At 42.6% G+C, this 16,213-nt stretch overlaps 2 protein-coding genes across 2 annotated transcripts in view; both read left to right on the forward strand.

Moving 5' to 3' along the window:
- cryba4 (crystallin, beta A4) overlaps positions 1-2,387 on the forward strand; it is a 2,644-nt gene extending 257 nt beyond the window's left edge. Inside the window, exons 2-6 of the mRNA XM_086152824.1 lie at positions 46-93; positions 174-292; positions 1,709-1,850; positions 1,931-2,073; positions 2,146-2,387. Of these exons, the coding sequence (XP_086008950.1) occupies positions 55-93; positions 174-292; positions 1,709-1,850; positions 1,931-2,073; positions 2,146-2,293 (591 nt within the window). The 5' untranslated portion in view covers positions 46-54 and the 3' untranslated portion in view covers positions 2,294-2,387. The remainder of the gene's footprint in view (positions 1-45; positions 94-173; positions 293-1,708; positions 1,851-1,930; positions 2,074-2,145) is intronic.
- Positions 2,388-7,743: 5,356 nt separating this feature from the next.
- grk3 (G protein-coupled receptor kinase 3) overlaps positions 7,744-16,213 on the forward strand; it is a 35,520-nt gene continuing 27,050 nt past the window's right edge. The window contains exons 1-2 of the mRNA XM_086152821.1: positions 7,744-9,875; positions 15,234-15,310. Coding sequence (XP_086008947.1) covers positions 9,763-9,875; positions 15,234-15,310 — 190 coding nt within the window. The 5' untranslated portion in view covers positions 7,744-9,762. The remainder of the gene's footprint in view (positions 9,876-15,233; positions 15,311-16,213) is intronic.

Genomic DNA, 16,213 nt, shown 5'->3' on the forward strand with positions numbered 1-16,213 from the left:
AAGCTAAGCTAAGCTCGTCTTTCAGCTTTCCAATTCCCTCCCCAGACAGACAAGATGACCCACCATTGCACCAAGTTCTCCGGCCACTGGAAGGTGAGTCCGCCGGCGAGGCGCCGCGCCGCCGCTCGCCGGAATTCCGTAAAAACCGACCTCTCGGCTCGACTCGCCCGCAGATCATCGTGTTCGACGAGGAGTGCTTCCAGGGCCGCCGCCACGAGTTCACCTCCGAGTGCAACAATGTGATGGAGTTCGGATTCGAGACCGTTCGTTCCCTGCGGGTGGAGAGCGGCGCGTGAGTGTCCGCCTGCAGTTACACCGAGTCGCCACCGGGGGGCTCGCACTGCACATAACAACAACAATAACAACAACAACAATAATAATAATAATAAAAATAATTATGATAATAATCATGATGATAGTAATGGTGAGGGCGAGGTGATTTTTTAAGATTTTTTTTTTTTTCGTACACATGCTCGTTACAAGTAAACTATGGCTTTGAGTTTAATTAAATAAGGTGGATTAAATTAAATAAGTGTGAAAAAGGGTTAATATTTACACGTCACAATCGTTGTGTTTGATGGGGATAAAAAGATGTAGGTATCTTAATTTTTTGGGGCTCGATTTGGCCGCCGTACCCTTTGCTCGTAACAAATAAAAAATGATAGCATTGAGTAAAATTAAATAAGAATTTAGAATTGAATTAAATAAGCGTGAAAAAGAGTTATTATTTTGATCACGTCAAAAACATTGTGTTTGATGGGGATAAAAAGATTTAGGAATCTTTATTTTTTTGAGTCGATTTGGCTATTTACTATGAAAATAATACTATTACTACTACCATTATCTATTATTGTTATGTTTTACCTGAAACTCTGGCACAACAATTTCATTCGGGATAAATAAAGTTATTCTTATTCTTATTCTCTATAATTCTTTATAATAACAATAACAATAACAATAACAACAACAATAATAATAATAATAATAATAATAATAATAACATAAAATGATAAGAGAGATATGGGGAAAGTGATAATAATTACTATAATAATAATAATAATAATAAATAATAGTAATACTTATAGAAGAAGAGAGATGGAGAAATCTATAATAATAACTATAAAAATAATAATTAATATGATAAATAATAGTAATAATAACAGTAGAAGAGAGATGGAGAAATCTATAATAATAACTATAAAAATAATAATAATTATGATAAATAATGGTAATAATAACAGTAGAAGAGAGATGGAGAAATCTATAATAATAACTATAAAAATAATAATAATTATGATAAATAATAGTAATAATAACAGTAGAAGAGAGATGGAGAAATCTATAATAATAACTATAAAAGTAATAATTATTATGATAAATAATGGTAATAATAACAGTAGAAGAGAGATGGCGAAAGTAATAATAATTAGCATTCGGGATAAATAAAGTTGTTTTTATTCATATCCTTTAGGTATCTTTATTTTTTCGGCTCGATTTGGCTTCCGTGCATGAGAAACGACACCATTGAGCGGGATTAAATAAAAAAAAATAAAAATAAAAAAATTAGATTAAAAAAAAAAAAAAAAAAAAATGAAATATCATTGAAAAAGTTTTTTTTTTTTTTTCCGAAAACACCGCAATTAAATCCAAATTTTTTTTTTTTTTTTTTTTAAAAACTTAAACAAATTAAACCTCCCCTTCCCTCCAGCTGGGTGGGTTACGAGCACGCCTCCTACCAGGGGCAGCAGTTCGTCCTGGAGAGGGGCGAGTACCCCCAATGCGACGCCTTCGGGGGAAGCAACGCCTACCACATCGAGAGGCTGACCTCCTTCAGACCCATCGCCTGCGCCGTGAGTCCCGCCCGCCTGGGAAAAGACGGGAAAAGTTCAAAAAAAAATAAAAAGAAAGCGGGTTTGTAACGTCTTCCCAGAACCACCGAGAGTGCCGTATGACCATCTTCGAGCGCGAGAACTTCCTGGGCCGGAAGGGCGAGCTGAGCGACGACTACCCCTCCCTGCAGGCCATGGGCTGGAGCAACAACGAAGTGGGCTCGCTTAAGATCCAGTCCGGAGCGTGAGTTCCCGTTCTTTTATCCTCTTTCCTCTTCGGCGAGCGTTTTCCTAACCGCCGCCGCCTCTTCCGCAGCTTCGTGTGCTACCAGTATCCCGGTTACCGTGGCTACCAGTACATCATGGAGTGCGACCGCCACTGCGGCGAGTACAAACACTTCCGGGAGTTCGGCTCCCACTGCCAAACCCCTCAGATCCAGTCCATCCGCCGCATCCAGCAGTAACCGGCGCCTCCGTTTTACCCCTTTTTTTCCTGCATGACCCCGCCCCCGACCTGCCCCCGTGACCTTTGACCCCCCCCCCCCCCATCCACGCCGCCACCGCCGCTTCCCAACTGCTGAATAAAAATGTCTTTCTTTAAACCTCACCGACTCGCCGTACGTGTGTTTGATCGCGTCCAAAGTTTGCGAGGGGAAAAAAAAAAAAATTTTTGAGAAAAATTTGTGTTGAGATTGTAAAAAAAATTAAAAAAAGACAGAGAAAATGGAAAACTTTCCATCTGGATTAAATTTCTGGAGACAAAAAAAAAAAAAAAAAAAAATTAAAATAATAATAATTGAAAAGAAAAAAAAAAGAAAAAAAAAAGATTTTTTAATTTGGTGAAAATGTAACAAAAATTTAAAAAGAAAGAGAAAATGGAAAACGTTCCCTCTGGATTAAATTTCTGCAATAACTATAAGAATAAAAATGTCTTTCTTTAAACCTCACCGACTCGCCGTACGTGTGTTTGATCGCGTCCAAACTTTGCTGGGGAAAAAAAAAAAAAATTTTGAGAAAAATTTGTGTTGAGATTGTAAAAAAAAATTTAAAAAGAAAGAGAAAATGGTAAACTTTCCATCTGGATTAAATTTCTGCAGAAAAAAAACAACTTAAAAATTTAAAAAAATAATAATAATTGAAAAGAAAAAAAAAGATTTTTTAATTTGGTGAAAATGTAAAAAAAAAATTAAAAAGAAAGAGAAAATGGAAAACTTTCCCTCTGGATTAAATTTCTGCAATAACTATAAGAATAAAAATGTCTTTCTTTAAACCTCACCGACTCGCCGTACGTGTGTTTGATCGCGTCCAAACTTTGCTGGGGAAAAAAAAAAAAAATTTTTGAGAAAAATTTGTGTTGAGATTGTAAAAAAAATTAAAAAAGACAGAGAAAATGGTAAACTTTCCATCTGGATTAAATTTCTGCAGATAAAAAAAAAACTTAAAAATTTTAAAAAATAATAATAATTGAAAAGAAAAAAAAAAGATTTTTTAATTTGGTGAAAATGTAAAAAAAAATTTAAAAAGAAAGAGAAAATGGTAAACTTTCCATCTGGATTAAATTTCTGGAGACAAAAAAAAAAAAAAAAAAAAAATTAAAATAATAATAATTGAAAAGAAAAAAAAAGAAAAAAAAAAGATTTTTTAATTTGGTGAAAATGTAAAAAAAAATTTAAAAAGAAAGAGAAAATGGTAAACTTTCCATCTGGATTAAATTTCTGCAGATAAAAAAAAACTAACAAATTTTAAAAAATAATAATAATTGAAAAGAAAAAAAAAAGGAAAAAGAAAAAGATTTTTTAATTTGGTGAAAATGTAAAAAAAAATTAAAAAGAAAGAGAAAATGGAAAACTTTCCATCTGGATTAAATTTCTGCAATAAGTATTAGAATAAAAATGTCTTTCTTTAAACCTCACCGACTCGCCGTACGTGTGTTTGATCGCGTCCTAACTTTGCTGGGGAAAAAAAAAAAAAAAAATTTGAGAAAAATTTGTGTTGAGATTGGAAAAAAAATTAAAAAAGACAGAGAAAATGGAAAACTTTCCCTCTGGATTAAATTTCTGGAGACAAAAAAAAAAAAAAAAAAATTACATTAAAAATAATAATAATTGAAAAGAAAAAAAAAGAAAAAAAAAAGATTTTTTAATTTGGTGAAAATGTAAAAAAAAAATTAAAAAGAAAGAGACAATGGAAAACTTTCCCTCTGGATTAAATTTCTGGAGACAAAAAAAAATAAAAAATTAAAATAATAATAATTGAAAAGAAAAAAAAAAAGGAAAACAAAAGATTTTTTAATTTGGTGAAAATGTAAAAAAAAAAAATTAAAAAGAAAGAGAAAATGGAAAACTTTCCCTCTGGATTAAATTTCTGCAATAACTATTAGAATAAAAATGTCTTTCTTTAAACCTCACTGACTCGCCGTACGTGTGTTTGATCACGTCCAAACTTTGCGGGGAAAAAAAAAAAAAAATGAGAAAAATTTGTATTGAGATTGTAAATAAAATTAAAAAAGAAAGAGAAAATGGTAAACTTTCCATCTGGATTAAATTTCTGCAGGCAAAAAAAAAAAAGAAAAAAAAAAAATTAAAAATAATAATAATAATTGAAAAGAAAAAAAAAAGAAAAAGAAAAAGATTTTTTAATTTGGTGAAAATGTAAAAAAAAATTTAAAAAGAAAGAGAAAATGGTAAACTTTCCCTCCGGATTAAATTTCTGCAATAACTATAAGAATAAAAATGTCTTTCTTTAAACCCCACCGACTCGCCGTACGTGTGTTTGATCGCGTCCAAACTTTGCGGGGAAAAAAAGAAAAGCAAAAAAAAAAATTTTTTAGAAAAATTTGTATTGAGATCGATCGAATCAAAACAAAGCAATCGGAAATGTGAAGCCGATCTTTCGGGTCCATTGAAAATCTTTCGCGATTTGAAAATAATAAATGGATGTTTTTGTTTTCGGTCAATAATTGATCAATAATTAAAATTTGGGACACCAAACTTCTTCTAGTTATTGAGAGCTTTCACCGGAGAGCTTTATTCTTTAATTTGGTGAAAATGTAAAAAAGAAATTAAAAAAAAAGAGAAAATGGAAAACTTTCCCTCTGGATTAAATTTCTGCAGACAAAAAAAAAACCTAAAAACTGTAAAAAAAAAAAAAAAATTGAAAAGAAAAAAAAAGAAAAAAAATAAGATTTTTTAATTTGGTGAAAATGTAAAATAAAAATTAAAAAGAAAGAGAAAATGGAAAACTTTCCCTCTGGATTAAATTTCTGCAGACGAAAAAAAACTAAAAAAATTAAAAAAATAATAATAATTGAAAAGAAAAAAAAAGAAACAAAAAGATTTTTTAATTTGGTGAAAATGTAAAAAAAAATTAAAAAGAAAGAGAAAATGGAAAACTTTCCCTCTGGATTAAATTTCTGTAGACAAATAAATAAATAAATAAATAAATAAATAAATAAATAAATAAATAAATAAAAAATTGAAAAAATAAAAAGAAGGAAAAAGAAAAAAAAAACGGAAATAAAGAATAAAATCGATGACAGGAGCGGATGAATGTTGACGAGAAGAACGATGGGAAAAATACAGAATAAAAAATAGAATACTAAAATGTCCCCCAAAAATTGCAATATACACAATTTATTCAAGAACTGTCAAATACAAAAATACACACACACACACACACACACACACACATATTTTTTTTTCAATATTTTTGTTCTATTGTATTATTATGAAAAAAAAAGCATTTTTTCCCCAATATTCTTATTCTATTTTATTATTATGAAAAAAAAAAAAAGGATTTAAAAGGTTTGTTCCAGTCAAGTGAAATGACCTCGCTATGGTCTTCATCCCCCTGGAAACCTCCTGGACGCCGTTTCCCCGTCGCAGTGACGAAGGTCGGGTCTTTGTCAGACCGGGACGCTCGGTAAACATTTATTTGACCTTTGACCCCGGCGGCGTCGCACTCCCAGGCGGGGGGACGGGTTGCTGAAAAGGTCTGGGAGAACGTTTCCTTCGACAAGCGGCTCGATGTAAAAATAAAAACGAAAAAACACCATGAAAATCAATTATAAAACCTTTCCGGGTTTTACGAGCTGCACGTGCATCTGCGCGAATGTTACATCACATATTTCTGATATCTATTTCTTTTTATTCTTCTTGTCACTCCTTTCTAACCCTGCTCATCCAATTTTTCTTTTTTTTTTTTTTTAAATTCTATTATCTATTTTTTATCCTTGCTGTCGTTACTTTTTCGTCTCTTCTAATTTATATTTATATTCATATTTATGTCTCTTATTTTATGTTTATATTCATATTTATGCCTCTTCTATTTCATATTTATATTCATAAATAATGATAGAATAATTCATAAAAACATTCTTTTTTATATTTATGCATTGTCTATTTTATCTTTATATTCATATTTATGCCTCTTCTATTCATATTCATATTTATGGATCTTTTCTTTTGTATTTAAATGTATGCCTCTTCTTTTTTATATGTATGCATCGTCCATTTTATGTTTATATTCATATTTATGACTCTTGTTTTATTTTTATATTCATATTTATGTCTCTTCAACTTTATATTTGTGTTCATTTTTATGTATTTTCTACTTTATGTTATATTCATATTTATGCCCCTTCTACTTTATATTTATATTCATATTTATGTACATCTTATTTCATATTTATGTCTATTCTATTTTGTGTTTATATTCATATTTATGCCTCTTCCATTTTATATTTATACCTCTTCTATTTCATTTTTATATTTATGCCTCTTTTAGTTTATGTTTTTTTACTTCATATTTATGTCTCTTCTATCTTATTTTGATCATTTATATTTATGTCTCAAGTATTTTATTTTTTATATTCATATTTACGTCTCTTCTATTTTATTTTATATTTATGTTCCTTCTAGTTTATCTTTTCATTCATAGTTATATCTCTTCTATCATATTTTTATATTTCTATTTATGTCTCTTCTAGTTTATGTTTTTCATTCATATTTATGTCTCTTCCTTCTTATTTTTATATTCATATTTATGTCTCTTCTACTTTATGTTTATATTCCTATTTAAGCCTCTTCTATTTTATACTTATATTTATGCCTCTTCTATTTAATATTTATATTCTTGATATAGTTATTGTAACACTGCTGTGACAACGAATTTCCCCCATGGGGATTAAAAAACAATTACCTTATCTTGTCTTAACCTCTAATTATGTGAGAAATCACCATCTATTGTTGAATGTATTTCATAAAGATGAATAAATCTTTAATATTAATAAAGATTAATATTAGGGATTAATAAAGTTGTTCTCATCTCATCTCATCATCTCATCTCATAAAGAGCAAAAATATATCATGATAAAAAAATAATAGAAGCGATGCTGCATGAAATAACATAAGTAAATACTTGATTGATAGTGAATAGTGAATAAATAAAAATGAAATGAAATAAATGAAAGCGCAGGACAAACCCCGCATGACCCGCCGGTTGCAACCAACTCGAAACTAAAAAATCCCACCTTTTGCTGAACCGTGAACGCACCACCATCGTTCATATGCTACCCGTGCTGCGTTCAAATACACGCATCCCCCCACGTACATACCATTATCTCCCTCAGTGAGAGATTTCCTGCTATTCACGTTGAAAATCACCCCCACACCGCCGTAAGGGAGGAAAAAAAATGAAAAAGAAAGCCCCGTATTTAGCTTAGCTGGAAACATTCCGATTAAATTGGAATAACGTCGTGGGCTAAATCGGCTCCGCTGGGGGCAGCAGCCGCCTCAACGGGCTCCGGCTCCGGCTCCAGCCTCGGCGGAGAGCCGCTCCGCGTTTTCCGCGCTTCTCCCCCCCGTCGCCGCAGTGGGAGGAAGTGGAGCCACAACAGCGAGTGAGCGGTGCCACTGTGTGTTAGCACAAAAATATAGAAAAGAGAAGGGGGAAAAAAAAAGCTCCATGACACCGACGCGGACACGACGCTAGCTAGAGCCGGGAACCGAGCAGAATTGACGGGAAGGAACCCCCGGAGCCCGCGTAGCCGCCTGGCGGAAAGCACCGCGGAACGCTCGGTGTAGCCTCCTGGGCCGGGCGAGGGCTCCCCCCCTCCCCTCCGCTTGGATAGCCCCGTCGGCAGCGGTCGTGGGGGCTCCGCTCGACGACCGACTTTCGATTTTATTTCATTTTTCTCCTTTCTCTAACGGTCGTACCGCGTCGCCTTGTTAGCTAACCGCCATTTACGAAGCGGGGAAAAGTTAACCAGCCGCCCTCCTCCTCTTACCTCCCCCCCTCCGTTTCCTCGCTCAACGCCGCCTCCTCCTCCTCCTCCTCCGCCATCAGCGTCACCGTCAACCCCGCGGCCAGTCGCTCTCCGCTGGGTCTCCGGGCGAGGAGGGTCCCCTCCCCACCACCACCACCACCACCAGCACCACAACCACCGCGGTCCGTCCACGACCGGGGCAGCGATGGATTACTTCGAACCGTCCTCGGGGCACTTTTGAGGCGGGACGACCGTTAAAAGAGGGGGATCGAAGAAGGAGGAAGAGTTAGCTTATTAAACCGCAGCGTTATTTACCGTTCGCTCGCCAACCTCCAACCCGCCCCCCCTCCCCCTTTTCCCGGTTCGCCACCGCTTAAACCCGCCTCCCGGACGAACGCAAACCACCGTGTGTACCGCTAACCCCCCGGTTATACATATATTTTTCACACTTTTATTTATTTTTAAGGTGAAAGTGATGGGGGTGCTAGCTAGCGCGGCGGTGGCTAACTAGCGAACGGATATCGATCATCGGCTGGCTATGAGTTAGCCGGGGGGGACACCGAGCTAGCCTCCGGCGTCGCTTTCAATTGACATTTTTTTATTTTTATTTTTATTTTATTGTTTTTATTTTTTTTTTGTCATCGTGTTTGTTTAATACGATTTTTTTTCCTCCTCCGTGCGCTTGCGCGTCCCCTCCGGGGGAAGGAGGAGGAGGAGGAGGGGGGGGGACGGACAGGACCGCCGGAGCCGCGACACGCAACGCCTCTTGTTTGCTCTCCGCGGCGGGCGAGGATTTGCATTCGCTCCCCTTCTTCCTGCTCCGGGGATCCATATAAAGCAGCGGGGTGGAGAGGCGACCGGCCTGATGATATTTCAACCTGCCGCCCAGGGTCGTGCTCCTCCGCCGCCGCAGCAGCAGCCGCCGCCGCCTCCTCCTCCACCTCCACCTCCACCGCCCTCCGCCGCTCCGCGTCTCCGCTTTCCGTGCCGCTCGGGACCGCGGCGTGTCCGCGTCTCGACGCGCTGAAAAGGGTGGGAGTGAAAGAGCCGGCACCCCCTTCCATCCCACCTCCACGCCGCCGTGCTCGGCGTTCATGCCGGGCCGGCGAGGCCGTGCGAAGCCCGGGGAAAGACGGGAGGACGGGGCGGCAGGGAAGCGACCCTCCCCTCCACCGTGGAGCCGCCCGGGAGTCCTTCCATCCGGAGGCGCGGGATCTGACGGCCGGCATCCACCTTCCTGCGTGACTGAAAAGCCCCTACTTCCTCCACCCTCCCTCCCTTTTCTCCTCTTTCTGCACTAAATTGGATTACAAGGACGTTTGATTACGCAGCGCTTCTTCTTCTTTTTTTTTTTTCTTCTTCTTCCCCCACTCCCGTCTCTGGATGTCTTCCCCGCGACACGGAGGCTGAACCCCCGCCCGGTTCCCCAGTCGATGCGCGGCCGTTCCCCGGCCCCCGGCCTCCGTCTCGCACACCCCCCTCCCCCGGCACCCTGGATGGTGCTCGCATCCACCGGAGGACTTTTTGGGGTCTCCTCTTTTTCCCCCTAGAGACCAAAAAATAACCCCCTTTTCTCCTTCTACATCCTCTTCCTTTTTTTTTTTTTCCTTTTTTTTTTTTTTAATATATTTTTTTTAAATTTAATTGATCTAGTCCCAGGGCCGAAAGATGGCGGACCTGGAAGCGGTGCTCGCCGATGTCAGCTACTTGATGGCGATGGAGAAGAGCAAGTCGACTCCGGCTGCCAGGGCGAGCAAGAAGATCATCCTGCCTGAGCCCAGGTAACCGCACTTTATTACTCTTATTTTTTTATGAATATTATTATTCACCCCCACGCCCGCCGTCCTCGACCCTCCTGGAGGCCCGTGTTTTGCACGCCTGTCAAAGGGGATGAGCGTGTCGCCGCGACCCCCACCGGGGACATGGTCGGGTAATTCTTTTTTTTGCAAAAATTCCCATCCCGACTCTTTTTTATTTTTCATAAATCCTAGTGTCATTTCCAGCGTTCACAATGCATGTCTTTGCCTTTTTTTTTTTTTTCTTTTTTTGGAAATCTAAATCCGCTACGTGCTCGGAGTCAACGCCGCCGAGTACGTTTCCGGCGGATTCTGAAAGCAGAATCCGACCCCAGGTGCGTTCTACGCGTACTTCAGAGCTCGTACGGCGTTCCCGGGAATCGGGGTAACTCGATAATGATCGCGGCGCAAGAAAACAGTGCAGGATGCAAGATATCGCCGGAGACGAACGGTTGTTTTGATAAGAATACTGCGATCTCAGTCACGGAGAGGAAGCATCGAGCGTTGACAGATGATCTATCGGCGTATTCCAAAAAAAAAAAAAAAAAAAACAGAAATCTCTCGCCGCCGTCAGAAATTTTTCAATGTGGCGCGTTGATTTAACGTCACATGGGAACTGAGACGTATGGTTACACGCCGGAATCCGGAGCTACCGATTGGATCATTGATGTTATTGATCGCAATGAAGGACCTTTTTTTTTTGGATGGCGTCTTTTTTTTTTTTCCCAAGGCCGCGGTTGCGACACGTGCGCCGAACGCCTGTTTGCAGTGGAGCTCGGCACCGAAAGTCGCGAACGGTTAGCGGGGGAACCTTCCGGGCCCGTTGGAACAGGATGTGGTGGCGGCCCGGGGGACGGAGGTGGTTGCGTCTCGCCGCGTACTTGCAGAGACGCTCGGCCTGTCAAGATTAGAAACCGCCACGCGAAGGGCAGATCCGAGCGGAAGGACGTCACCTCGTGCCGCGAACGCCGCGTGACACGTCAGCTTTCAAAATAAAAACGCAGGAAGGAGCTCCGTCAATCCAATTTGTTAGCCGCTCCGGGAATCCAGGCGGAGCGCCACGGAGCTGCGTCGATGTGGCCGCTCCCGATACTCCGTAATGTCATCAGCACTGCATTATTTTCTACCGCTACCCCCTCCCTGTGTGCTACCCTGACTTTCATTTTTTATTGTCAAAGCAAAACAGGAAGTCATCGGTCAGATAAAAAAAAAAAAAAAAAACACGGCCTCCATACGCAAAGTAAAAAGACGCGACGCTATTTTACATGCTACCTCACCATCTGTATCCTGCTTTAGCATTCGTCCAGAGTTTGGATGTGCACGGTTGCCTGTAGGAAGTGGCGTCTCTGCGTCGGGTGATGTTTTTATTTCGCCGTAGCACCGCCAGTATTTCACCAAGAAGCCAAAATCCCTGTGACAGGAACGTCAAAAACAACCGATCGACCGGCCCGATCGACGAGCTAACGGCAGAAGAACGCTAACGGCTAACGCCGGCTGCGCAGGATTTCGGCGTCCCTCCGATCCGACGTACGATTTCGGGCTTTTTGTCCGATTAAAAGCTCCCCTCTCCGAGATCTTGTATGTTCATTTCATGTCATTTATTATTATTATTTTTAAAATAACTACCCGGTATCGGACTGGAACTCGACCAGTCCTACACCTGTTAAGTCAGATGAAGCCTCTTGTTTATTGCAGCGCTAAAATGCGTTTTCGCTCAACAAACAGCGCGAACCGATGTTTTTCGTCCCCTTGGACGAAAAGTTCATTTTGTGCACACCGCTAAGGGTTCGCTGGTCACCGTCGGGTCGCTTTGGACTCATTTGGCCTATTTTGGGAATATATTGCGACCCCCACACCAGGGGAAGAGCGCCGGAGGAAAAACCCCTGGTCCGATTCTGTCTCCGCCGAGACCCGGCCATCCCTTATCCTCCGCCATCGCTCGTCCCCGTCACACCCTTCCTCTCAGAAATCCAGGCCGGAGAGTTTGCTTGCTTGCTTGTTTGTTTGTTTTTGTCAGATAAAAAGCGCCGCGGTTTCCGTCGGCCTCGAAGAATAAATGATCGGACGGACGGAGCTGCGATAGCAAGGCTTTCGCAAATCCTCTCCGGTTTGAAGAAACCCGCGCGACTTTTACTCAGGAAACACGGCGCAGGAAGTCGAACCATTTCGGTTTTGTTGTCCCGCGAGGATTACGGCAACCAAGGCCGGCTCAGATTATCATCAGATTATCTGTCTGATTAAATCTGCGTTCACGGCGGCGCCGTTCCTGAAGGTCGGCGCTCTCAGATTGGCCGGATGCGCCGCCGCCCTCGTCCTTCCATCTCCTTCCAAGCATTAGCGCTAAGTTTAGCCGCCGTTTGTTTAGGACATAATGAGGATCAAGGCGGCTAATCGACTCCTAGCGGCCTGGAGGGTTAATCCGCCGATCGCCGCCTGAGAGGCACTTATGTCCGGCGATGACGCCGCCGCCGCCGCCGAACGATGTTTCCCGTTTCTTTTTTTCAACCGCGTTCCCCGTTAGCGTCGCGGTAGCCGCCGTCGGTGTGTTTGCTAACCGGTTTTGATGTTCGCGAAGCCCCTCGCGGCGGAGAATCGCACGGCGCCGCCACATTCTCCCCGGGCCACGGCCGTGTCCTCTGGCAGCCAGGTGAGAGTTATACAGCCCTGCTGGAATTTATCCCTTCTCGCTCCGACCCAGCAGATCCAGCGCCGGAACCAGTTAGCGCAACCGCTTTGTTTACATCCGCCGGTCGGCGTGGCGTTTTCGCGAACGGCGTTATTTATTTCCTCGTGTTTTTACCGAGTGAGTTCCGGCTGACGTTGCGCCGCCGTGGGAACAGGGAGGAAGCGGTTTCACATCCAAAGTGTTTTTTTTTTTTTTTTCCCCCCGTTACACGTCTAATCAGCCGCGGACGTTTGTAATCCGACGCTCACCGGTGGCTTTTTTTTTTTTTTTTTTTTTTTCTCGGGTCATTTCCTCCCTTTCTTCCTTTTCTTCTTTCAAGTCCAACCTGCCAGATGAGCTTCTCTCTTTCCAGGAAGTAAAGCCCCCCCACCCTCTCCCCTGTCCTCGACATAAGCAGAATCACAGTTTCCAGGTTTTTCTAAACCCGCCAAAGTAAATCTCCGGACAGAGCGCTTCGGGTTACAAACGAATTCCAGATGAAAAATTAATGTCGGGGGGCCGGTGCCGGACCCTGACTGATATCTAGGGATATGAAAAAAAAAAAGAAAAAGGATGAAATCGGCCGATTGGAAGAGAGGAGGAACGTCCATCTGTTCGCTTCTCCTTTTCGGCGGCCTATTTTTAAGCGTTGATTCGGTTTGGATGCGCGGATCGACCTGCTGAGCCATCAACATTTCACTTCTCGCTTGTGTTTTTCCGCTTTAAAAAACCAAAAACAAGCCGCCGTCGACCGGGAACTGAACGATATTTCATATTTTTTTTTAAAGTTTAAAGTACACCTACACCTCTCCGCTTGAAAACACCCGAAAAAAAAAAGGAAAACCTCGCCCTGCCCGGAAAAACTGGTTTCCAAAGTTTGCTCGGAGGCTTCGTTTCACGCCGAACAGACGCCGGAACCCCAACTTCAATATTAGCCGACATCCTGTTTGACGTATTTGCGCGTCCCGTTCCGAAACCGGAGCGCAAACGGACGAGGAGGCGGGAATCCGACGGGACGTCCGTCGCCCCCCCGCCTGGATATCCCGTCCGAAAACGTTTTTTTTTTTTTTTTTCCCCCCCGTTTGTTTTTACGCCGCGCGAATCGCCGGGTACGTCCCGATTGTGCGGAGACGTGAAAAGGTTAAAAAGAAAATAGAAGTCGGCGGTAAGTCATCAGAAAGTCAGCCAAAGGGGGGGAAAGAAACAGGCGAAGAGCAAACAAGGTGTCCTTCTCTTAAAATTGATATTCCAGTTTCGGGGGGAAGCAGAGCGGCGTCATCGGCAGGATGAGTTCGTCAAGGAGGGTAAATATTTGAACCCCCTGCGGCGTGTTTACCCGCGGTCTGCTGCGGGAGGGGGCGGGGTCCTCGCGTCTACGGCCGGGATGGGGAAGCAAAGGCGTGCAGGACACACACACACACACACACACACTTCGGTACCGGTCTGCATCGGGGCGGTACCGATTCGGGGGGACTGGAAGTGAGAAAAGAGGAAATTTATTTCCAAGAGCCTCCTCGTCACATCTGACACACACACACACACACACACACACACACACACATATGTGCACACACACACACGTGCACACACAGGAGGTCTGCAGCCACTGTAGAAGCACCGTAAGGAGTGTTAGAAGTAGCAGTAGGGGAACTAGCGCCGGTTACTAGCATTAGCTGTAGTGTTAGCAAGTAGCAAGCAGTACTAGCAGTTTGTGTGTGTGTGTGTGTGCGTGTGTCAGATGTGGCGAGGAGGCTCTTGGAAATAAACTAGCGTCAGTTACTAGTATTAGCTCAAGTGTTAGCAAGTAGCAAGAAGCATTAGCAGTGTGTGTGTGTGTGTGTGTGTGTGTGTGTGTCAGATGTGGCGAGGAGGCTCTTGGAAATAAACTAGCATCAGTTACTAGTATTAGCTCAAGTGTTAGCAAGTAGCAAGAAGCACTAGCAGTGTGTGTGTGTGTCAAATGTGGCGAGGAGGCTCTTAGAAATAAACTAGCGTCAGTTACTAGTATTAGCTCTAGTGTTAACAAGTAGCAAGCAGTACTAGCAGTATCTGTGGTGTGTGTGTGTGTTAGTGTGTGCGTGTGTGTGCGCACGCAGGGTTATTAATTTAGTCAGAGAAGAGGAAGTAGATCTCGTGACTTTCAAAATAAGTCACCGCCGTCGCGTTCAGGCTGCTTTTTAAAAAGCATCAAACTTAAATCCCTTGTCAAAGTTCCTTCGTCCGAAGCCTGGGGGTTCTCGTCACGTCACCAAACAAAGGTGTGTGTGTGTGTGTGTGTGTGTGTGTTCAAATATTGTATCACTCATTTCCCTGAACTATCAAAACCTGGGTGCACCCTCACGCCAGGCGCCGTAACTTACCGAACGCATCGCCCACTAAATAAGCGCAACTTAATTTGTGTGTATTTGAAAAGAAATGGATCCTTTTTCCCGCCGGGTGCTTCGGGCAGGTGAACGTCGGGCCTCGGGGGCGTTAATGGCGCCCGAGGAAGGCGCTAATTGATTCATCCTCCCCGAATGCGCTCTCATTAACACCAGCTCCCCTGGCGGAGTGTATCTCCCCGAGCGGCCGGGCGGCGGGAGAGTCCCAAACCGAGGCCGGGATCGCCGGCGGGGGAGGACCGGGATTTGGCGTCGGCGCCGATGTTAACGTCACATCTTCCCGTTTTGTGCCGGCAGCATCCGCAGCGTGATGCAGAAGTACCTGGAGGAGAGAGACGAGCTGACGTTCGACAAGATCTTCAACCAGAAGATCGGTGAGTACCGCCGTCGACCCGATCGCGGAAGCCGAGACGCGACGACAGCTGCTGGTTTTAGACTCACGGTGGCCGTTTTGGTCTTTGCGCAGATCAAGATCAGCCAAAGTCTCTGCTACTTCCTGTTTGGTTTTTTTAAACGGTTTCGAACGGTTCTTCCTCGTCGTTGACCAATAGAATCCTTTTCTTTGCCGCAGCGAGCTTGCCTCTATGCTAAAGTCCCTTCTATTAACTCCTGCTCCACAGGAGTTAATATCGCTGGTGTTGTGCTGCTGACGGACGCCACGAGCATGCTAATGTAGCTGATGTCCACTTGCTAACATTCACAGAATGGTGCTAACTGCTAGTGTTAGCATCAGCTGCTACTTCTCTGCTACTTCCTGTTTGTTTTTTTGAAAGTTTTTGAACAGTTCTTCCTCGTCGTTGACCAATAGAATCCTTTTCTTTGCCGTAGCTAGCTTGCCTCTATGCTAAAGTCCCTTCTATTAACTCCTGCTCCACAGGAGTTAATATCGCTTGTGCTGCTGACGGACGCCACGAGCACGCTAATGTAGCTGATGTCCACTTGCTAACATTCACAGAATGGTGCTAACTGCTAGTGTTAGCATCAGCTGCTACTTCCTGTTTGTTTTTTTTTAAACGGTTTCGAACGGTTCTTCCTCGTCGTTGACCAATAGAATCCTTTTCTTTGCCGCAGCTAGCTTGCCTCTATGCTAAAGTCCCTTATATTAACTCCTGCTCCACAGGAGTTAATATCGCTTGTGCTGCTGACGGACGCCACGAGCATGCTAATGTAGCTGATGTCCACTTGCTAACATTCACAGAATGGTGCTAACTGCTAGTGTTAGCATCAGCTGCTACTTCCTGTTTGTTTTTTTTTAAACGGTTTCGAACGGTTCTTCC

Source organism: Fistularia commersonii, chromosome 9 (genome assembly GCF_037954325.1).
Source record: "Fistularia commersonii isolate RoL2024-O1a breed Wild chromosome 9, RoL_Fcom_v1.0, whole genome shotgun sequence".
Classification (NCBI taxonomy): domain Eukaryota; kingdom Metazoa; phylum Chordata; class Actinopteri; order Syngnathiformes; family Fistulariidae; genus Fistularia; species Fistularia commersonii.